Source organism: Nilaparvata lugens, chromosome 1 (assembly GCF_014356525.2).
Source record: "Nilaparvata lugens isolate BPH chromosome 1, ASM1435652v1, whole genome shotgun sequence".
NCBI lineage: Eukaryota > Metazoa > Arthropoda > Insecta > Hemiptera > Delphacidae > Nilaparvata > Nilaparvata lugens.
The window spans coordinates 55,354,334-55,379,901 of NC_052504.1; the positions used below are offsets into that span (position 1 = coordinate 55,354,334).

Genomic DNA, 25,568 nt, shown 5'->3' on the forward strand with positions numbered 1-25,568 from the left:
CATAAAAACAATCCGCTTTTACTTCCCTGGAACAACGCTCATAATATTAAACGCGAGTAAACAAACGTAGCGTAGCACACACATCGTGCGTAGCTGTGCTACCAGCCAGAGGCTACGTTTTAAAAGCGCGGGAGTTTTGAACGCATGCGCCACTATCACCACCGATCGACGAAGAGAGTGATAACAACGATGGAGGATTCTCTCCTTTCTCTTCTCTCCCACTCTCTCCAGAGTCGCTCCAGCTACTCTAGACTCTCCAGTCGTCCTGTGACTTTCGCGTAGTGCGTTTGCCGCGCGTTCGCGGTTTCCCTAAAAAAGTTTCTCTCATGAGCTAGTGTCCACAGTTGTTTAGTTTTCAAAGTGAATCGCCCTGCACCAGGTGAGGAAGCCATGATGACGTCACGAGGAGGCAGTTCCATCGCCACAGCTCTCGTCTGGGCTGCAACCGGGCTGCAGCTGCTTTCACACGGTTAGTGCTCTGCTCTACTACTGCGGTTACCAAATTTCGCTTCAAGATTGGCGATTTGAAAATTGCGCTAATTGAAATTGTGCAGAAATATCTTGAAACTGAATTACTCAATCAATATTTTGAAATGAAAAATTGAAAATTCTCGGGAAATTTGTGCTGGGCCTGGTAAATGTGTCAGGGATGTAAGATTTGCTAACCTGAGTTAAAAGATTGGGGATTTTCGAATGTTTGAGATTTGATGTCTGAGAATTCTATGAATGTGGATTACTTTATAATACTCATGTGTTTGGAAATGAAAGATTGAGAATTTGGTTCAAATCTATCGGGAAAGTCTTGTTGAGTTAGTAGTGAAATTTGAATTAGCACATGATAACAAATACATATTATGAAATACTTTAGTATTTTATTTGAGTAGAGTTTGAGTATTTTTCCACATTTATCTGATCTGAATGGCTACGGTACTGAAACAGAGTGTACCTAAAGGAGAGCATGTTTTCATCTGGGAAATTGTAAATTTAAGTAAACGTGCTAGGACTTACCTACAGTCACTATATTTTGTAATTTGTGTTGCCATTTAATTTCAACTCGTAGTAGTATTTTGATCGTTTCATGAGTGCATTTGAGCGTCAACCTGTCTCATATGTACTGGAGTAAATCAATGTACAAAGCTACAGTCTTTATACAGTAAATGTCCTACCGATATACATGGAAAATGTCGATTATTTGATAATACATCGCTTGAATATTTAGTTTTTTAGCGTTGAGAATATTGTTCTTTAACATTTTTCGTTCTCGAATGAATAGGTTACTCGAATCGAAACTTATCAAGAATTTTCACTCGACATTCAGAAAACTGTGGTGGATCGTACTGATATGCTTGGAAATGTGAAGTGTTGATTACTTCATGATAAATTGATTAGGAATGGTGATTCTCCTTGAAAACAATCAATTATTTGGATTCTTCATAAAATAATAATCTATAAATAAGTGAATCGTGAGTATTCATTATTATAGTGACTTTCTAGATTACTCATTTCTAGAAAAAAACAAATAACACTTGGATTTTTTATTGAACGATCGGAAGTTTTGAAAAATGTGGTTCAACTTAATCAATAATTAATTGTGGATCAATAATTATGAGATAGATCGATATAGGGTCCGTACATATATGATGTTTGTGAATTGAGAGAAGCTCACTCTAGAAGGTTGTTATCAAGCTTTTCCATTCAAATTTAGAATTTTAGGATGTTGGTGCTGCGTCATGCTTGGATAACTAGGAGATGTGACTAGCTAATAAATATAAAATAGTGATATTTTAGCGCTCGAACTATTATTAATATGACAAATTTGAGTATACCTCTGGCCAAAATAGGGTACAGTGAGCTTTGTAGTTTTGGCTTAAGTTGTAGGTAGCCTGTAGATTTTAGGTCTATTGCCAACATTATGGAAGGTTTTGAGTTTATTTAATTTTTTTATATAAATGAATAAATAAATACCTTGGGATATTGATTGATTCAATTTTCAAAATAATATTCTTAACTATATGGAATTGACTCAAAATTGATGCTATCGAACGTCATCTCAAGTTCTCATGAAGCTGCTTTTGAAATCATGATTTACAATATTAGTGTTGCAGATTTTAGTCGATCTGCATTTCAGTTACACTGGTCTAGTACTTGTGCTAGAGAAGTATATTTTATGAAAACATTGAAAGCCCTACAAATGAAAATTTAGTATGATAATATTGTTCGTTTTCATAACATATTCAACACTAAATGCGACCATCGCCGATCAATACCAATCTGTCTTAATATATTAATAAATAAAAAATAATCCTCTCTTGTTCGATTTCATATCTCCTTCCCATAAACCAATAATGGGGCTCTTTGGAACCGTTCTAAAATATTCATTTGCAGTGTTTTTTCCTCAGTTTTGATTGCAAAGTAGACTACATGAGAATTGAGATTTTGTAATACTTTGTTGTTGAGTTTTCATGGAGTACGTGAAATCGTCTACAGAAATCAACTGGAAATAGCTGAATGCTTTTCCTGTTATTGGAACCATTTGTATTTTTAGACTAGTCGCAGAAATGGAATAGGAATTTCAATAGCCTTTTGATAGTCCAACAATTCTCATTTCTACTGCTATTAGACAAAACAGTTAGCTGATTGCATTACTGACAACCAAATAGTGATGATTGAAATGTGAAAATAAAAATTTCATTCCAGCTGTTCACTCTCTTGTCAATATAACAGTATCGGAAGTCTTCGAGATGCTTGATAGCATGGATAGTATTTTATTTGGATTTTCTTTTAATGATTATCATAAATTGCAATACAAATAGAATATCTTATGAGAATGATTCATCACATTAATAATTTCACATGACACATTATTTTATTAGTTCGAATGAAATTCTGTGACATATCCTTAAATTATAATGAACACCAGCTAAAAATTACCAATCTACCTATGACACCAAACATTACCAAAACACCGATAAAACTGTGTTGCAGGTGATATCCCCCTACCTTTTTCCTAACCTTTTTCCTTGCCATTAACAAGCTTACAAGAGATTGTTGTGTAGTTTTGAGTAAAACCTGATCTACCCTATGAATCCGTGAATGAATATTGTAAAAATGTGGATCAATCACTCCGTTATAGCTTTTTATCGGGTTGCAGAGTTTGATGCAGCTAATAGAGCCTGTAACATGTTGCTGAGCAGTCAATTGCTGAAGGAATCCGAGCATCCAACAGTTGGCAGTTGGCAGTTGGCAGTGGTGATTGATCGGCAAGGCTGACCTTCACACGGATGCCACCTCACACTACTTGTCTAATTCTTGTTGAGGGCTGCTCTACGAAACGCCCCCAACCTCAATATTGCCCTATAAATACGTGAATGAATGATAAAAATGTGGATGTGTTAGGGAGGAAGAGCAAGAAGGAGATTAGTGAGTGTACCGGAAAGGCAAATGGACTAAAGGAGGAGAAGTATTAGGAGCAGTGGGTGGGTGATAAAGAAGACGATGAAGAGGATCGGGGAGGGATAGGGAGAGCGATGACAGATGAGGAAGAGTAGGAGGGTAGGAGAAGAAGAAGAAGAAGGAAGGAGACAAAAGTAGGAGAAAATAATGATGAAGCACATGAAGAAGAAAAGAAAAGGAATGAGTGAGTAATGTTAGGAATTTTCAGTCCCACTCCCCCCCCATCCGATCGTATTCGTATTCACTTAACTTCCGAATGCTGAACATTACTACAGCCTCCCAGCCTCCCTTTTACCATTCTTCCTAAAGGTGTACTCATCCTGATAAACATGAGCTTGCTCACACACACACAATCACACTCACCATATTCTCAAATGCATTGGATGAGACAAACGAATTTGATATTTGGAAAAGATTCAGATACTCGCCCAAAACTTCTTCTACTCAACAAATTCTCATTAAAACCAAGTTTAGGTTATGACTGGTCAGTCACTAATCACTATTAGGATATTCCAGTCATCTTGTCACTATTTGGATACTGAATTAGACTGTAAAACCTAGTTTATACGATGCCAATTGGCGAGGCAATTGTCATAAGGCAACTGACTGGCATGAAATTATTGTCTTTGTATAAACACTTCAGGCCAATTATCTTGCCAACTGTCCCGACAATTAATTGGCCCGAAATTCAACTGTCTCCGGGAGTAGACTATGGACAGTCAATTGGGCCCAGCGAGCACCCCACCACTCGGAATCTCAGTTGACAGGAAAATTGGCGCCGTGTGAACGGTGTAGGCCAGTAGCGCTGTCTTGGTTTTGCCAGTTCAGCCACAACAGATGACGAGAACTCGGACATGTTTAGCTGTCAACTGACGAGTCAATAGTTGGCCGCGTATAAACAAACATCTTCTCGTTCAACTGGCCTGGCCTCCGACAAATCCGCAACCACGTGATGACAATTGTCCAAAGACAACAGCTGTCTCGCCAATTGGCATCGTATAAACTAGGCTTAAGAATTTAAAATATTGTCCCAACCTTTATACCCGGATCCACCAATTTCGAACATATCTGAACCATGACCAAACCGGGTACGCTGTACAAGTGTGTACTGGAACTATCGATAGTATCAATCGTCATAGAAATCATATGTTCCAGTGCACTCGTTGTATATCTGATTTGATCATGTGCAAATGTCTTGACCTAGCTTGGTGAAATCGGGAAGCGTTTTAATTTATTTATTGACTCGTTCATGCTTCAAGTTCACTAGAGAGTGGTGTATAGTGTGGTAGACAAAACTAGTTTCTCAATCATTAATTGATAAATATTGAAATAGAAATCTTTATTTGTCATGAGGGCCATGCCCTATACAAAGAGTTACACACGAACATCAATAATAGATACATAAATTACAACAATATCAAAAACAGAGCACTGGGAAAAATTAATAATCACAGAAGCACAATTTATAACATCAAAACAATAAAGATTACAACAAACAGAATAAATGATTTAGGCTTAATATCTTCATCAGGTAAAGATCACATAAATATAGCTACCGGTACACTACGAAATGGTACATTGCAGATTCATCATTAATTAATAAGTGGTTGGAACAATTTCATTAGTTATATTCATTTTGTGGATTTCTACCTTAACAACATATCCATTACAATACTCAAATCAAATATGGATTGTCATCAGAACTAGCGGAAACAGTAATTCATTGCAGAACCTAATAAACTCTCACTGTATTGCTTTGGTCAGGCATAGCCTCCAAAGGAGTAAGCGGTCGATAAGACCCGATTTCCTGTACATTGAATAAGATAAATTCGATTGCCAAGCTTCCTTTCGCTGTCAGCGATCTGGTCGTGAGACAATATTTCATTCCATCACTCCATTAAATGCAAGATTGGGTTGAATGACCCTGTTCCTTCCTGTTGCTCCATATTGTTGTAAACTACTGATAATGGAAAACATTATGGAAGATTTTCTGCAAAAAATGTTGATGATAATTATAATGAAGTGCTTTTTTGCTTTGTTTCTGGTTAAGTGCATGGCTATTAGGCTACAGGAAACGATAGTGCCTAACAAAGAGTGCTTAAAATGATATTAATGATACTGTAATTTTTAAAATTCGATAGGAATTGCAATGCGGTAGTCCTTAATGTGAGCTCTGGGCTCACAATTAGTTTTGATTAGTATTTAGTGAGCACTAGATTTATTTGTATCTAGTGAGTATCAAGTGAGATCTGTATAATCTAAACACGGTATTCAATAGTGAGGAACGCTTTATATTGTGATTTCTTTGAAGATGATATTGATGATTTTTATGTATACATAAAAATGTTTTTTATTTTTAATGGACACGTATATCGTCAACAGTTTTCACTAAAAATCGTTTTAATAAATCAAAGCATCTGTCATCTTGGATAATAGATGAGTTTTTCGAGGAACTCTTCGATTTCAGGTCTCCAAGACCATTATTTGAAGTACTTTTGATAACTTTGAATATCATACGAGTAAAATAATTGTACTTCATTCATTTATCAAGATGATATTCTCTGTGAATTGTTTTTCTTGATTTTCCGTAGATTGATTGAACATCATGCTTTTCATGGACTATGATGAATCGCTTTACAAATTATGGCAGTTTGTATGGAATATCAACTGTAGTTGTTATTAATATTTTGATGGTTGAGGTTGAAAATGAATCTCATATAATCCTTGGCCTCGAGAACAATAAATTGATATAATAAGAAGGAATTATATTCCTATCTCAAAAATAAAGCTAGAGGTTAGTATACTCAAAGATTCCCAGATCACTCCAATAAGTTATTCAATCAGTTATTTATTGTATGTAGATACAATATAATACATATTCGAATTGACAAAAAATATATAATTATAAAGAGTCTGGAATAAAAACGTATTCTCAAATAACTATAATCTGGTGCTGTTATTGGTGACTGGTATTGTTGCTTGTAGATATTTAATCAATAATTATGTTACATAAATAATATAATCATAATCAATTCGTTTCAGACATATACGTCATACGTACTGTATGTACTAGCCATGTAGGTCACAATGAGCCTTGGTATTTGTTTCGCTGTGTATGAGCCTCGGGCTTGTGTGAGAGTTATAAGAGAGGACCGAGAAAACTACTATAATGCTGTATTCTGTGGAGAGGGGATGAGTGGACCCACAGATTTAGGTGAGTTCCAGACAAACGCGAAATGCGTTTGAAGCTCTCAAACTATCTGACAGCAGAATTGATCTCAAGCAGACACTGTTCCAATGAAAGTCCCAATAGGACAGGGCTTGTCTCAATCTATGCGATAAGACGATGTTGCCTGCCTGGGTAACCACTCCTCCATAACTCATAAACTTCTGGGCCTGAGCCTAGTTTTTTACCTTTGTTCATGTTTTAAGGAGTGGACCACTGTCAGTACATAGAGAAATCGGTCACTTGAAACCTGTTCAAGTGAAAGTAAACAGGTAAATGAAGGATGGAAGTATTTTGAAGCACTATATATCACTGTTACTATGTTTGAAATATAAGCCTACTGTTGCTAACACTATGATAGAAACTGAACCAACTCAAGAAACTCTGCTTTATTATAACGTTGTAGGTTATTATTATGACATTGAGTCTATGCGGGTTGTATTGTTTGGATTTGATTTCATAACATAATATAACAGTGTACTATCATTCATACTTCTGAGTGATATTAATGAGGGTAGTACACCTATATAAGTATCCGTTTGTGGGCCAGCATCATATCAGGTGAGTCAGGTGAGTCAATGAAAGGGGGGGGGAATGAGAGAATGTTGAAGATACGACGTGTGTCACATTATCAGTGTTTGTAGTAAGAAACGGTTAAAATTTTGCTTATATACTAGCTTACTTCAACAAGATTGAATAATTCAACTGACTATTAATTGAACACATATTGTATCTTATTCAATATGTTTCACCCACCTTTTTCAAAACATATATCCCAGTACAAAAAACCTTAGACCAACCAAATAGATTGTCTCATAAATGTAACTACAAACATACACAGAATACATAGGAAATAGTATCAAATTCTTTCAATGCAATAGGTCTATAGTTGTTGAATCTCATAAAATAACAATTGGTAGAGATTTATGAACATGAAATATACGCTAAAAATTATTCAGTTGTATTTTGATAGTTTGAGATTTTATGATCAATTAGAAATTAGAATGAGAAGCGATTTGATTAGTGGTCGCGATGATATAAATTGAGCTCCATTGTAAGTTAAGCTGCTCCTTTTGTAACAGTGACCACTTTAAGAGCCGAACCACCATTTATGAGTTATAAGATCGATTCACGGTGATTCGGAACCAACCTAAAGTTGTAGGCCAATTCATCTATCATCACCATCCGTCTCATCACTTACGCACAAGCCTAGAGCTCATGCGGGCATCATCCTCAGCAAAAGAAAGTGGCAAATTTTCAAAGATTATATGAGTAATCTATGGATCATCGTTGTCAGGATGCCTCCCGATCTTTGCAATGTTATTAGTGTTTGTGATAATAAAATTTTATTTTTATTCTCATAGTTCATAATAATAATAATTAATCAATATTTGTTCACAGATACATACCAATACTCATAGAATTCGTCTTCAAGTATTTGTTAAAGACACCGCTATTATAAAGCTTAAAAATAAAAATTATCGGATAGATTAATATTATTGAACACATTTTCATAGTTATTCATTCAAATATTCCACAGGGTTCCAAAACAAACTACGAGTACACCTGTTTAAGCCTCCCTGTAGCACTTGCATTACTGTATTAAGAGTACTTGTATTACTGTATTAAGAGTCAGTCAATAGTAAAGTGAAAAATAGTCACTCTATTGCGATTCAGTCAATAGTAAGTGAAAAATAAAAAAGGCAAGAGGTTCGTTGAAGGCAGTAGGGCAGCCTCTAGATCCAACTTAAGTCCTTGCAAGTAAAGTGGCCGATTGATTATGCAGTCCTGGTGCATAGGAAATCAGATCGCAATCGCACAGCAAGGTGAGACGCAGTCATGGATGGAAGTGACAAGGAGAGAGATATAAAATGAGAGGAAAAGAGCAGGAGGAAGGAGAAGGTGAAGGAATTAGGGAGCTTCCTGAGTTCCACTGTTATAATGCACCTGTGGACCTGGGGGCCCTGTTCCCCCCCCTCACAATAGTGCAAGTGAAAGTGGCTTTCTAGCACTTAGCCTTGTTGACCCCCTCCCCATCATATGGTCTTCAAAGCGACTACAAAGCTTCGATCTGTCTTCTTTCTTGCTTCCTCTATTGCGGTATTTCCTATTCGTGTTTCACTCTCATTTGTTTTCACTCGCTTATCTTGCTCTGTTTCGTTAACTCCCAACTTTATTCTAGAATCTCCTATATGCTTCTTTCTGCCGTATTTTTCTCTTGCAGTTCGTCATCCTGTTCATTTCCCATTTTGGGAGTTGAACTATTCAAGAACTATTCACTATTTTCAACACTATACTCTTCCATGTTTATTGTTATTCTTCACTATTGAACTTCCTCTATTCAATTCTCCCTTACAAGTTATCTACTTGTGTTCCAATACTTTTCCAACATTTCCAATATTTTTCCCTATTATTTTCTTTTTATTCTCTCCCGGCTCATCATTCTATGTATCGTATTTAATCATTTTGCGCCTTCCAATCACCATTCATTTATTGTTTACCTTTTTTAATCATCATGTCCTTCTAACTCTTCCCACATTTCAGGTCCTCCTCTGCTACATTATCATTCTTCAACTTATGAAAGTCCCTTGAAACTGTCATATCCTACTCCTGACTCTTATTTCGAACAATCTTTCCTACTCCTACCTGAAATAAATTTCCCTTTCCACTTCATTCAGTCCTTTTGATGTTTCTCCTCAACCCCTCTCTAGTTCCTTTTTGGTTTCAATCATCCTTATCCGATTAATTCCACTTCTCGAACCATTTTCTCATTTCCTTTTACATTTATGTTGATCTAGGTTTCCATAAACTATTATTAGACTGATAACATATATAAATATATTATCTGTATAGTAATTTCTCACTCTATGTAATACCATAAAAAAAGATAGCAAAAGGCAACTACTAGGACTATCGGTTTGAGTTAACATTGGAAAATGGAACATGAACACCCTAATACCATGGGATATCTACTTATGCTATATTTTCTCTATGGTAATACTTGGTACCTGTGTTTGTCTACACTCTTGTTCTATTTTTTAGTAGATAAACTTTTTATTGACATTATTTTCTATCCTTCCTTTTTTTCCTTCTCTTTTCCATCTCCATGATGACCATTCCTCCTTTCATTAATCTCTTCTCTATTCTTTATCTCATTCTTCTTATCCGGTTTGCCTCTCATTTCCGACTGCCTTTCATCAGCAACATTGTCTGTCCTCAGCAACAGAGGCAGGCAGTTAGTGGGGTGTCTGTTGTCTGTTGTCTGTTGTCTGTTGTCTGTTGGCGTGTAGCTGTAGTTGTGTGTGCTCTACTCACTGGAGAGTGTCATCGAAAATCGATATTGTCTTAAAATTCGGCCTCTACTGCTTTAATTCAATGAGCACCCTAAAACCCTCCTGTGCTCACTCCTTCCTTATTCTTTCTACCTTTCCATCTTTCCCTCCTTTTTCTTCTTCTTCTTCTTCTTCTTCTTCTTCTTCTTCTTCTTCTTCTTCTTCTTCTTCTTCTTCTTCTTCTTCTTCTTCTTCTTCTTCTTCTTCTTCTTCTTCTTCTTCTTCTTCTTCTTCTTCTTCTTCTTCTTCTTCTTCTTCTTCTTCTTCTTCTTCTTCTTCTTCTTCTAGGAAGCCCACTCAAGAAGATGATTCCAATGCTCATTACATTTATTTTCCTCTTCATTCGCCACTTCCCTTTCGGCGACCTTTCTCTCAATGTGTGTAGATTACCTATCGTGTTAGAAGTGAGAGGGAGAATGAAAAATAGGAAAAGAGGAAGAGAGAGAGAGAAAGAGATAGAATTGAATTGAATAATTGCCTTTAGTGAGGACGGAGATAGGACTGTATTCCTCTCTGACACAACCCTGAAAAGAAAGCAACACACAACCCTGAGAGAAAAGAAAGAAAGAATAGATCAGATTACATTGGAGTTGGAATGTATTTATATACTATACTGTCATTTGATGTAGATTGATGTATAAACCAGTTTATATTGTAAAATACATGAATTAAGAACTCTTATGTATTTATAAAAAGGCATTATAGTACCTTTTTTTGAAATTAATATAAAATAATGGATTATCTATTCTAGTATACTAGAGGGTGCTATAATGCCATTTTATAAATACATAAGAGTTCTTTATGCATGTTTTACAATATAAACATACTGTTTTATACATTAATTTTCATCAGATAACAGTATAGCTAATTATTCAACAAATTTCACAAGATATATGAAATGTATAATCGCCTATTCTGCCAATCAACACGAGACCGATAGAGAAAAAGAGAGAGAGAGACAAAGAGAGAGAGAGAGAGAGAGAGAGAGTAAGAAAGTGGAAGAAAGGGACGACCAGAAGAAGGAGATTGTGGATGAAAGATATTGGAACAGAAGAAAAATATTTTCAAATTTGAAGTTTAGTTGGACAGGTGCTATTCTATTTTCTATCAATTGCACAGTTTTCTTCTCCTGGATGTCTTCTGACTTTTTCTGTAAGTCTATTGTTTTGATGTTACTCACATTTTTGCCACTAGAGGCGATTAAAATTATTTTTTCATAAGTAACTATTCACTGGTATTAAAAATGTGAGAAGGGGAAGGAGCAGGAGAATAAACGAATAATCGGAGAATATTGGAAAGAGCAGCAATGAACAACATTTCGTGGAAGTGTGTGTGAGAAAGAGAGAAAGAGAGAGATTGAGTAAGAGAGGGAGAGAGAGAGTGAGTGATGGTTGATGAAACAGAGAAAAGAAGAAAGTGAAAGAGATAGAGCGAGAGATTGTGAGAGGAATACTTTTTCTAGAGGAAGAAAGAGTGAGAGAGGAGAGAGCGTGAGCGATGGAGAGAGAGAAATACTTCTTCCGAGAGGAAGAATATTCATTTTGCAATGTACAGTCACTGTTGCATAGCGTATCCTATCCATTCAGTATGCTACCTGTTCCGTTCCGTAATGTTATGTTTATAATAGACATATCACGTTCATAATGATCACAATAATTATTCATAAGTAATAAGCTTGTTACGCAATTGCATTGAAGATATCCTTCCAGCTTTATTAGAATATAAGGGATAAATTTTGTAGATACAAATATTAGGTGCAGAGACTAAAGTACCTGTAGGAAATGCTTTCTATGTTTGGCTGCCTGCAATAGGCCTAAATAATGATATTCATCGACTGTACATTATTACAAATTAATTTCTATGGGATTATCTGCTCTATCACTTATCTGATGGTTCGTGAACCAGCATCCATGGGTGATTGAGAACGGGAATGGTTCGTTCTGAATCATCAATCTATTAACATCACATCATCTTACCCATCACCTACACCCATGCTCATGCCTATGTGGGTAATATAAATTTACTTACTTGAAAAAGTTTTCAAATGGAATTTGTTGTGATGGATATCAAGAGCTCAAAGTGATATCGTATTGAGCTCTGGACTAACAGATATTATCATCAAGAATATTTCTATTGAAATATGGAAGCCTTTGATGGAAGCGCCTTAACAAAATTAAAATCAAGTATTTCTAAGCGAAGAATTTTCTATTTTTTGTAAAGACCATAATGGATGAGACAATTAAAAAATTGAGACAAAGTCTTTGTAGGCGGATGCGATTTGCAAACTGTTGTGCCAGACAGACCAAAGAGACCATGCCCACTCAGATCGTGCTATCAACCGTCAACAGGATGATAGGTCGAGAAAGATTTGAAACAACAAATCAATCCACAATAAAAAAATACTCCAACAATCTGAAACTATCTCTGTATTTTTTTGACATCCTTTGCATTTTTTATTTCCTGAATGATACAGTGTAATGGAAAGTACGCAATTATTTGAGTCCTTGTTTCTTTTATTCATTTCAGGGACTGACCTATAAATATGAACAAGTTTTGTGATTATGAGTTGTGCACATACGGCTTGTATAGCAGACAAGCTACGTACTTGGATAACAGATTTTAGAATGATATTGGTACACTGGTGATAACCTCACATCAGATAATGTACAGTCTATCAAGTATTAGACCTACTCTGCTCGTTTAGTGTGTGTCAACTATTGTCAACTGTTTCCTTTCTAGAATACTACTCGATTTGAAGAAATATTATTTGATATAATATAAATATGATTTCATATCTCTAGATCCTGTATTATCCTCTAAGGTTAAAAATTGAGAATCGAGGAAAACTCTGTTCATTCTAGGTGCTAGGAGAAAAGCACAAATAGTGATGGAAGTAATCGTACGTCTCTATTGATTACAATTTAAACTTTATATGGTTCCCTCGAGACCTACCACTTTTTTCTTTCGAAAGTTGCCTCAAATTAATTAGATTCCCAAATTAATATTGGTTTCACATCTAAAAAGGGTAACAGGAGTGGGTGCTGCTCTGTCGCTTTGAATCGCATTTATGGAAAGTTTGGGTTACAGTATTCGAGTGTCGTAAATTACTGTCAAGGGCGAATAATTCAACGATTAACGGAAGTATTCATCTGAAATCATAATATTCAATCCTCTATTACTTTTTCTCGAAGATTAAGGCTACATGGAATAGCCTGTGAAAATATAAATAGATTTATAGTGGACGGACAAAGAATAAGAGAAAGGAGGCATAAACAATGTTCATAATTCCTTTCTACTCAACGACTAGTAAGTTAATTTGTGCTCAATACTAATGATGGACTCGTTATTAATTAACTCAAGAATGATCTGCTTTTGATTGCTTGCAGCTCGATTCATGTAAAAATATTCATTCATAATCATTTCATTTTTCTAGTCTTCAACACCTACCAGATTTGTGTATTGTAAATCATAACAGGATTCACATAATGAAATTGAATAGCATAAAAGATCATACAATGAATAATTTTGGAAGAGTACAACATACCCGACTCAAAGCTGTTTTTCTCTTCCAAATTTTGACTCACAAAGCTCAATTGAATGGCGCTCAGTTGAATTCAACAACCGTCAATCAAGATTAAAGTTTTGCAGCGGACTATCTACTATTCAAAAGTCTATATTGGTGTCAAGCTGATTTGTGATAGCAATTGCAGCTATTAACTTGGCGATTATCATTTTCAAAAGACGCTAAGTGCCAGTATTACTATTACACGAGTAGAAGAAAAGCCAAAAGTGGAAGAAGGAGAAGCGAAAAAAGTTGAACTATCTATCCATTATTTCTGTTTCACACTACAAGGAGGAGGAGGAGGAGTAGGAAAAACCGAAAAAAGGAAGGTGACAAACACACCTTCATCAATAAAAATACTCACTTAATGAGTAATCCTTGAGGATAATTGAAATTTCAAAACGCAAAATATGATAAAAATGAAGAAACGAGTGGCAAGAGAGAAATAAGAGTGAGATAAGAGATCAATAATTGAGGGGGTCAATTATTAAGTGAAGCTTGTTGGTGATTGTGAGCGTGGGAAAGTGTAATCTAAGCTCAGATCCATCAACGAAAGCAAAATCTACTTTCACCTGTACAGGTTAGCTCCACTGTCAGGATAAGCTGCTCAGAGGTCGTGAGCAACACGCCTAAAAAATAACTCCAGATAAGAGCTATGACTTTCAACTTGCCTTACGTTGAGTCAGAATAGTTAATTTCTCTGTTAACACTTTTTGTGAATACCATTTATAATTCAATCTTCAATCAAATTGAAGTGAAACTCAGTTAATACTCAATCTCGACTACTTTTTAGGAGCGTCTATCAAAAAAGTCGAAGAGATAACTCACTATGATGAGATTCACTTGAAACTGTCAGCTTTGGTGTTATACATACAGAACGTTGACTGTTCAAAGTGAATTAAAACTAGATAACTATCGTAGTTGTTTGTATTTTGAACACAACATAATCCTGTGTATAAATTTGATGAACGAATGTGTCAGCAATCAGGATTATACAGGATTATACTAAAAAATAAAATCAGAATGCATCGCTCTTCCATGACTGTGTCCTTAAACTCATTTCAACACTCCGTGAAAACCTACTCTCTTAGTTCGGGTGACAGAATATTAATAATGTCGATTGAAAGTGAGAAAATTAAGAGCTAACGAAATTATTTCTCTAGGCGAACACTCGTATGCTTCACAAAAAATGTGTCTGCTTACCTTTTAGCAAAACTAAACTAGCATGCTTCCGTTTATGATCTGTTCAATCCATTTCTTACCTGAATAGTTGTTTGTAGTTGTATTTCCTTGAAATTTTCAAAATGTTCTCAACAATGATCTAGGTCTAGAGGTTCACCTGGACGTGACTGAAAATTCTCATTGTTATTGGTTTTTTAGATTCTCGTCATGTCATGACTGTATGCTCTGTACCATGCAGTGAGGATGGAATGTAACATTCTATACTCTCTGGTACCATCAGAGAGAAGTTAGTACTTATTAAAAGATTATTTCTTTCATCTCGGGTATCATGTTTATCGCTGTAGCCTACCTGTATTTGCATGTGCTTCAAAACGTCATTTTGCATCACTGTATTCAGAACACCGAGTTTTTGGAAGCATTGTAATGCATTGGAGAGCACAATTAATAAAATAGAGTGGCATAGCCTTATACAGTTGTATGCATTACAAATCCTTGAATAAGTTTATAAAAAAGTAAAAACACCGATCCATTCATTCATTACATTATCAGTTATCCATTCAACTCAGAATACTATAAATGCCGAATATTTTGAAAGCAAAAATTATATCCTCTTGTTTTCGACGATCCTGCGACCATTTAAAATGTTTTGGCTAGTGAAAGCTGCATTGAGCAGTGTCCAAGGAAGCATACAGCTGTCAGCTGTCAGCAGTCAGCAGAGAGCAGTCAAGGACAATGAACTTGTCAGAATCGGGTCACTGGACTGCTGCCGCTGAGGATGATGGTGATGGTGAAAAAGTAGTGCGACCGTGCGGTTGTTTGTCTGCAGTGGACGCACCCACACTCTCCAACTGCTCAAACACGGAAAGCAACACTATTCAGATTATCTGTCACTTTCACTTACTTGTGAAGAAGCAGGTCTGGAAGTTTGGAATCAACTCATGCTGTACTTTACTGAATGTACTTACTGGATGCATCACACCAACTTGAATCAACTACCCATAGTAGCGACACGTGTAATTCTCCAATGAAGGTCATCGGGATACATTCAGGGCTTGATTACGGGAACGGTAGACTAGGCAGTTTCCAATGGGCTCGTGCCACATGCAAGAAACATTGGGTGGAAGAAAAATAGAAATCTCAATAATTATTTTGTAGGTTCATTAGCTCATGCTTTCACACTGAAGATATGATTGAACCCCTTCAAATATCGCAAGTGATATTCCACTGCTTCTGCTACTCCTTGTCCTCCTTCTCCCAATCCTCTCTTAGGTTGGCCACTAACGGTAGGATATTCTTGATAGACATGCATGTTTATCATGTTCATCATGCATGTTTTTTTTATATTTTCCGAAAGTTCCAGTCCGACCGAGGCAATTTTTGCGGTAAACATTTTTTCGCCCCACTTGCATGTAATGAGCTGGTTTTCAAAATTTGATGTGAATGTGTTTACAAAATAGTTTATGAAACGGAATCGGTTTATGCTTCTAGAATTGAATCAATTATTTTGCAATAAGATACTATCATTTTATTTGGATGAATGAATACAAATGAGATATTATAAACAATTCAAATTCAATTTTCAGAGTATAATAGAATCTAACCTCAAACCTCCTAGTATTGCGTTTATCACGAAACATGGTGGATAAACGGAATCAGTTTATGCTTCTAGAATTGAATAAAGTATTCTGCAATAATATACTATCATTTTATTTGGATGAATGGAATACAGATTAGATATATATTATAAACTATTCAAATTTGATTTTCAGAGTAGGATAGAACTTCTAACCTAAACTTCCGTTGACATTCAGATTGGCCAAATTTCAAGTGTGCTAAAACAGCTGATCAAAAACTTTTCATTATTTTTGTTTATTATTCAATAATTAAAACATTTATAATAATATCATCTAATTGTCATTTGAAAGAATAAAAAAGTATAAACTCAACCTCCCACATAATTGAACATAATCTTTTAGGTTTTTTAGACAAATCAGAGTAAAAAATAAAAATACTTGGACAATTTCCTGATATTCAGATTACCTCAGATTTGCTAGAGCTATGACCTTCCTGTTTTGCTTTTGGAAGTGCCTAATAAACAATTATTCTCATATTTATATTGTTTATTTTTCTGTGTGGCGAAAAATAACGTTCTCACCATGGGCAAAAATGTTTTTCCGGCTCTCAATCTTTTCTAAAACCGAAAACCGATTTCGAGCCGGAAAAGTCTCATTTTCTACCCTTGGTGCTAAATATACTATTACAGATGACAGGGTGCAGGCCTATCGATCGAACCCTCCACCAGAAGGATCGGTCAATTTTTTGTCTGGGATTCTCTTCCTATAACCTTTGATAATACAATATCACATCCACAAGGCAGCAGCATTGTACTTGATGAATCAGTCTGGATGAGGTTATGGTACCAATTCATTCAATTTCATTAAAATTTACCGTCCAAAAATATAAATATTAAAAATTTGAAATCTGGGTTAACAGTAAATATAAAAAATAAGTATTAGCTTACACATCAATATCCATTAATAATTTGAAAATTATGGAAAAACTTGAAAATTTTGAAGTCACAAACATCATCTCTTTCATATCTAGAATTTCTGTTATTAACTGATGTTAATAACAAAAGTCATTGACATTATATTAATAAAATTTCTCTTATAACAAGGCATTTTCTGTTAAAAACACGAGTTATTAACTTTTGTTATACTATTGACCGAGCGACGTGAGGTCTAAAGGTGCGCACTGATATCCGCACCGTGAACATGAGCAATTCACTTTTAATCAACTGACTATATCTGTATTTTTACAGAAACGGTATAAGATATAGATATAAAAAGCTTGGCATCAGCTGATTAAAAGTGAATTGTTCATGTTCGCGGCGCGTAAATCTGTACACACCTTTAGATTCAAGGCGACGGTTTTGCATTTCTCTTTATGTTTATATTTTTGTTCATATTTATGTTTTTATGTTCCGCATTTACAGCGAAACTCAGCAATAGATTTTCATAAAATTTGACAGGTATGTTCCTTTTTGAATTTCGCGTCGACGTATATATACGGTTTTATGAAATGTTTCATTTTAAGGAAAATACAAAAGGAAAAGGAGTCTCCTTTGAACGCCAATATTACCGTAAAAATCTGGTGTGGCGCACTCACACAACTTTCCTTGCCGTTATGAAAATTGATCACCTGACGCTAGTGTTCCCGCGCATCTCAAGTCTACTATTCAAAGATTTGAGCCAGCTGGTAACAGGGCAATAACGCTGGAGACACACATGAGGTCTGCTATCTCTTCATAGTGAATGATTTAATAGAATCAACAATGATTCGCAATTGAATAATCACATTTTCTCGAATTTAAAGCTTATTTTCAATTTTAGGTGAAAATGTTACTGAACATTAATTGTAGAGATTTTCATGCTCAATCTATTCCACTTGATTTTTTTCGTTTCAATTGTATCTGAAGTCTGATAATTGGGAATCTATCTGCATTGATGGGGCGAAGCTCCTGAAATTTTTACAGATATGGGACTTGTGGCAGTTGATAGAGCTTATCGATGACTATTTTAGGTATGAATTTAATCAAAATCATTGGAGCCGTTTCCGAGAACATTTTAGCCGCCATCTTGAATTGCATTTGATCGAAATTGTTCGTGTCGGATCCTTATAGTGAAAGGACCTTAAGTTCCAAATTTCAAGTCATTCCGTTAATTAGGAGATGAGATATCGTGTACACAGACGCACATACACTCATACACACACACACACACACACATACAGACCAATACCCAAAAACCAGTTTTTTGGACTCAAGGGACCTTGAAACGTATAGAAATTTAGAAATTGGGGTACTTTAATTTTTTTCGGAAAGCAATACTTTCCTTACCTATGGTAATAGGGCAAGGAAAGTGAAAATCAGACTTTAGAATTATTCATCATAAATCAGCTGTCTAGTGGACTATAAAGGTGCGTACAGATTTACGCGCCGCTAACATGAGCAATTCACTTTTAATCAGTTGATGCCAAGCTTTTTATATCTGTATCTTACGGTATCTGTAAAAATACAGATATAATCAGCTGATTAAAAGTGAATTGCTCATGTTCGCGGCGCGTATATCTGTACGCACCTTTATAGTACCCGTTCAAAACATCGAATATCTTGAAAATGTATCTTCCCATCAACGTTGTAGACAGTTGCAGCCAGCAAGGTCTATGAATACAGGTCATGACACAATCCCGTGATGCATTGAAAAATCGCCATTTTATGGGGTTCTAGTTCACCAATTGAATTGTTGATTTTTAGATTGGGAACTTCAAACTCTTTTTGAGGTTTGCCTTTTGTCCCAATGCCTTATGAATCATAACAAGGTACAAGAATAAGAACAATTTTTAATAATAAAAAATGAATTATTGAACCATTCATTATTGAAATTCCATTATTAAAAATCGAAAATCTGTATTTACATATTATCTGAACCAGAATATTGTTTTTGAAAAGCATTATGCATGATTTTGTTATGAGCAGATTGGAATGTTTCAAATGTACCGCCATAAAGACCCCACATAATGGCCGCTCCATAAAGAAACGAGTGTCATGACCTCTATTTATAGACCTTGGCAGCCAGACCTGATAACAGCGCTCACACTCACATTCCGGGACGACACGTCACGGTACGATAGGACAGAAAGCTCTATGTTTATTTAGGATTATTTCTAGACATTTTAAATTGATAAATAATTTATTAATTTTTTGAGAAAACATAAGAACTGGTCAATGTAACTTACTGAGCGCGAGGTCTACTGTTCACAGAACTACTAGTATTTTTGACGATTCAGTCAAGTTAATATCTTTTCGTTAATAACTCGTATTATTAAGTATTATAACTCGTATTATTAAGCTTTCCACTATCACCATTAACACAGCTATACATATTATTTTGTGTTATGAAAAATGATTGCTGGAACAATTTTGAGGTTGAAGAAGGTTAAAACTCAATCTTTCAATTCTCACAAAAATTTTTTTTCAAAATCATCTTCATCATTACAAATGTCCTAAATTGCTTTAAATTTGAAATTCTTGATAACTATTCTCGTTTCTACCAATAATTTAAAAAATAAATATAGCCTTATCAGTCTAGTTTATCTCCTCCTCCACCTAATTACAATCTTGTATTTTCTCCTCTTCTGATTTCTTCTATTTCATTTATTGTATTCTACTCCCTCTACCTATTTTTCATCTTTCAAAACACCATGCGAATTTTCAAGATAGGATCAAATAGCAAGCGATCTTTTGTGACATCTCTTGATTCCAACTACCTTCTTCTAATTCTTGGAAAAATAGAATGTAACAAAATGTATCTAATAAATGCAGAGCTCTGTCGATTAGTGGCAATATAGGTCTTGTTGTTAAAGTTGTTGAGTTACTCTCGACTACGGCAGTCCAACACCTACGTTCTCGTGATTGGTAAACAATTTGGAATGCTTCCAGTTCTGATTTCCGCCAATAGGTGGCAGTACTTGCTGGATGACAAATTCATAAGAACTTTTGACTCAACCTATCCTCTCCTGTTTGGGCAGCAGTTTGTGATATAATGGATGTTCGGATTTCTGCCAGAAGAAGGTTCTGCCAATGTTGGTTTCGAACTCCGCCTTCTCTTTCCTGATTGGTCGACAGTTTGTCAAGGTATATTGGGTGAATTTTGAAGAATTGTCGATTAAATTTTTGAATTTATGGAGACTTCTTCTGTTGGAAACGGGAGGTAATATAGTCAACTAACTGTAAAATACACTGAACAAGCTAAAAATAAATAAATATGATTTATTGGTTCTCCAGTTATGAATAATAAGTTAGGTGAACAGGGAATTGAAGGTATGAAGTATGAAGTATTTGAAGTTATGTGAATAGGGAATAATTGATGGTTTCGGATATCTGTCATGTCTCAGAGTTGAAACTTTGTTTTGTATATTTTCCTTATTGAATGTTGAATGAGGCTCAATGCATAGACATGATGTTCATCAAATCATACAGCTAATACTGTACTCTGTTATAATAAATTCAGAAATTAATGCATTAGGATCTACATTATGTAACGAAATTTAAAATACTGTATCTACCAAAATCTTCTGCCTCTCACTAGCAGAATCAGAGCTAGTGTGTGTAGTTGAACTTGGTTATTCAGTCCGGGTATTTATTGTAAGACCGATGTTGATAATTTTCCAATGAAAGTTTTCCGTCGGTTTTTCCGAGATTGAAATACACTGCTATTGAAACTAATATGATTTTACACTTATGTGATCATTAGTATGAACCATTTCTCAACATATACTAGTAGTTCTGTGAACAGTAGACCTTGCGTAGTTATAAACCAAATCCTCCTCATATACTGTCCATCAGAGTAAATCCTGTCTGTATGTCGTGTCGGCGAGATATCAGTGTGAAAATGGCTTATGGCTGTTGGGGTTGGTGTATCGAAAATGCTAACATCCAAAAGCTAATCTCCTTCAAGAGATACTGGCACCAGGTCAGCCCGAGTTCAAAGCAGAGAAAGGTCTAGAGACAATACTATGTTATTTTAGTTATTAATTGCATGCGTTATTGCATGCAATCAATAGTTCATTTAATAGTAAAAAGATTCAAAAAATTATCAGATTAAAAAAATGATCAATTTAAACAACAAATAAACAAAAAAGAGTCCATTTAAAAAAAATTAAAGCCCTGGATAGCTTATTCGCTTATCAAATCGATTAAAAAGAGGAATAAATTAAGTAAGCTTTTTATCAGACAACCCTTTAATTTACAATTGAAATTATACTACAATAATTATAGGAAAACATTGAATAGATCATTAAAAACTACAAAATATAATTACTATAGGAATAAATTATTATCCGATTCTAAACCTATTTCCTTTTGGAGAACAATTAATGAAATATCGGGTGTAAATCCAAGGAATAACTCATTTCCTATACAAAGTTTTCTTACTAATAGTAACGAAAGCCGAAGTCCTCAAACAGGAAGTCGTACTACGGTTTCTGATGTTACCAATAAATTTAATATATTTTTTTCAAAAGTTGGAGAATCTCTTGCAGACGTTATAAAACAAGGCAACCATAATATTAATCTACCTGACATGGATCACCCTCCATGCAATTCGATTTTTGACTTACAGCAGGTGAGTGAGATGGATGTTGAAAACTGCATTTTGGTGCTACGAGGTGGTTCTGCGCCTGGCTGCGATGGCATATCAGCATCTCTTTTGGAGGATAATATAAAATCTACTGTTACTCCTCTTCGTCACATTATTAATAGAAGCTTTACATCAGGAACTTTTCCGGATATTCTCAAATTAGCGAAAGTTATTCCACTCAATAAGTCTGGCATTAAAAATGATTTAAATAATTATAGACTAATAAACCTTCTTAGTTTCATTTCTAAGGTCATCGAGAAATGTTTCAAGAAGCAATTGACCAAGTACCTTAAAAACAATAACATTCTAATGGATAATCAATTGGCTTTAGGGATGACCGGAATTCGTCTAATTGTTTCTTTCAGCTTAGCGACTATCTGAGACAGGGTATTAATAATAATAAATATATTCTATTACTATTTATTGATCTGGCAAAAGCTTTTGACTCCATTGATCACGATTTGTTGTTGAATAAACTGACGGCCATAGGATAATTGGTGCTGCACACGATTGGCTTAAAAGTTTCCTGTCAAAGCGTCGCCAGTTGGTATCTATTGCAGGAGTCGAAAGTAGCATCCAAGATATCAATTATGGTGTGGTTCAGGGCAGTACCCTCGGACCAATTCTATTTCTGGTCTACATTAATGATATTATTCAGGTAAATATGAGTGGTAAAATGATGCTTTTTGCTGATGACACAGCCGTTTACTTTGAGGGAGACAGTTGGGAAAATGTGTACAGAGTAGCTTCAAGTAAGCTAAGACAATTGAAAAGCTGGTTTGATATCAATATACTCAGCATGAATACAAAAAAAAACTAAGTGTTTGCCTATTTTCCTGCGTGACAGTCGTGCTCCCCCTACCAACATGGAATTGAGGGTTCACACGTGCGGGGCTGATTGGGGTAATGCGTGTGGCTGTGATTTAATAGAGACTGTCTATGAATATAAATATTTGGGCATTCATATAGATAGTCGATTGACATGGAGCTCTCATGTTAGATACCTTAATAGTAGGCTGAGAAAAATGATTTATGTGTTCAACCAGCTTAGGGGAATCCTCAATATAAATCATTTGAGAACAGTGTATTATGCGTACATTCAGTCCATTATTTCCTACGGTATTATCCTTTTGGGAAGTGCACCCAAGCGTTGTTAGATCAAATATCAGTGACTCAGAAAACTATAATAAAAGTTGGCCTTGGTCTATGCAGAAGATTTCCATCCGTACGATTGTTCCAGGTCTTCAACGTTTTCAGAATCAGGCAGCTATTCATTAAATCAGTACTGATGTACATGTTCAAGAATAAAATATATTTCAATTCAGAGTCCAATCATCATTACATGACAAGACATTCCCGCTTTCATCACTCGGGTCTTCAACGAAACACCCGTTCAGCTTGTGATAGGAATATATTATACCTATGCCACACTATTATGAATAACATTCCTCAAGAAATAAGTCAGCAGGGCGCATGTAGTTTCTCAAAATATAAATCAATAATTACAAATTGGATAAAAACGCTGAATGAAGATCAATGTGAACGGCTACTTCAATCTATTTATCAATAGGATATTGGTTACTTCTAATGTTTGGATATTCTCTTTGTCCCAATCAATATATATTTTTGCCTAGCGGTTCACCTTGTGATGACCAACGTGTCTGTGGTGTGTGTGTGTCTGTGGTGTGTGTGTGTGTGTATGTGGTGTGTGTGTGTGTGTGTGTGTGTTGTGTGTGTGTGTGTGTGTGTGTGTGTGTGCGATTATGAAATTGAAAAACTTATTTCTCTTAAGTTCAATCAGGAAAAAAAAGTATACTTTAATCACACAGTACTGGACTCATTGACCCACGAACAGGCCAAAAAGGTCTATGTGGGCTCTTATATTTCATTAAATAGAGTGAATCCACTTGGGATAGGTGCAATAAGATAAGTTATACCACAATAAAATATGCTAAAACATTGTTGAACTGGATTAAACTAGGAATATTATTATCATAAATATAATATATATATATATATATATATATATATATATTATATATATATATATATATATATATATGATAGGGAATAGGATAAGGTATTAATAGTATTATTTGTATTACATATCTCAAGTTGTGTATTTGCTCTGTTGAAATATTATTTTAAATTGTGTAAATTTTGCTGAAATAAATTCAATTGAATTCAAAAATAGTGCATCAAAATTGCATTCAATGAGGCATGCAATTAATAGTCCACACAGCAGCTGATTTTTTACCAAGTTACATTGAGATATTGATTGCATGCGCTATTGCATGCAATTAATAATCCATTCGACAGCTGATTTATGATGAACTAGTAGTTCTGTGAACAGTGAACCTCACGCAGTTTTCTCATCCACAGTTGAATCACAATTCACAGTTGAATCATAATTCACTCTTAAAAACTGTTATTTGTTTTCTCCAAGATCAAAAACTCACTTATGATAACTCAGTTCACACTTGAATTTGTATCCCATATGATAATTTATCCAGTTCCATGATAATCTTTCCATCTAATAAAACTATTACTCTACTATTTTAAAATTAATTTTTCCCAATCAAGAATATTATAATTTCTTCAGCATTATTTAGTTCATTTAATCATTTTTTTATTTTATTTTCAATCACCTATCAAATTGGTTTTTCAAATGTGAGAATATTGATACTGATGGGCACGCATCATAAAAAATATTGAAACCCTACCTTATAGAAATAGACACGGCCACACATCTGTGTAATGCATGCAATGAATTATTCACTAGTCAGCTGATTGATTATGAATAATTCTACAGTCTCATTAATCCTATCATCAAAGTAGATGACATAGTAATATCAGAGTATGGAGGAATTCCTTTTCTTTTCATATTATCCTTAAAATGCAAAATTTCAAAAAACCTTGTGTATACATTGACGCGCAGTTGAGAAAGCAAATATTCCTGCCAAATCTCATCGAATTCTATCAACGCGTTTGGCCGTAATCGCGTTACATACATACATACAGACAAAAGAAAATCCGAGTAAAAACATAGACCTCACTACGTTCGGTCAATAATTCTATTGTCTGATTTTTATGGTAATATTGGCGTTAGAAGGAGACTCCTTTTCTTTTGTATTATCCTTAAAAATGCAACATTTCAAAAAACCCTATATATACGTCGACGCGAAATTCAAAAAGGAACATACATGTCAAATTTCATGAAAATCTATTGCTGCGTTTCGCTGTAAATGCGGAACATAAATATAAACATAAAAATCTTGGAATGCTTAATATTTTTAAATTATTCACTACAACTTACCACTCAGGATCAACGAGTCTCTATAAGTTTAAATAAACCATATAAGCTAAGATCAGTACATTTAGTATTATGTAATAATCATCAAACGATTTTTAGCTTACGTCACTACATGACATTGTAACTTATTTATCTTACTCAACTAAATAATTTCGAAACATATTTTTGTTTTAAGCTGAATTCCGATTCCCCCTCCCTCCAATATTGTATTGCTTCCATTAATTTAATGTATTAAAAACTATAATAATCTACATAGTAGCTTAATTCTTAATATATGTTAATGACCTATTTAAATTGAAAT

At 34.9% G+C, this 25,568-nt stretch overlaps 1 protein-coding gene across 1 annotated transcript in view; it reads left to right on the forward strand.

Annotated features, from left to right (window-relative positions):
* The first annotated feature begins 228 nt into the window (after positions 1 to 228).
* The window catches only part of LOC111043435 (protein Skeletor, isoforms B/C), a 122,790-nt gene continuing 97,450 nt past the window's right edge, over positions 229 to 25,568 (forward strand). Inside the window, exon 1 of the mRNA XM_039437165.1 lies at positions 229 to 469. Coding sequence (XP_039293099.1) covers positions 391 to 469 — 79 coding nt within the window. The 5' untranslated portion in view covers positions 229 to 390. The remainder of the gene's footprint in view (positions 470 to 25,568) is intronic.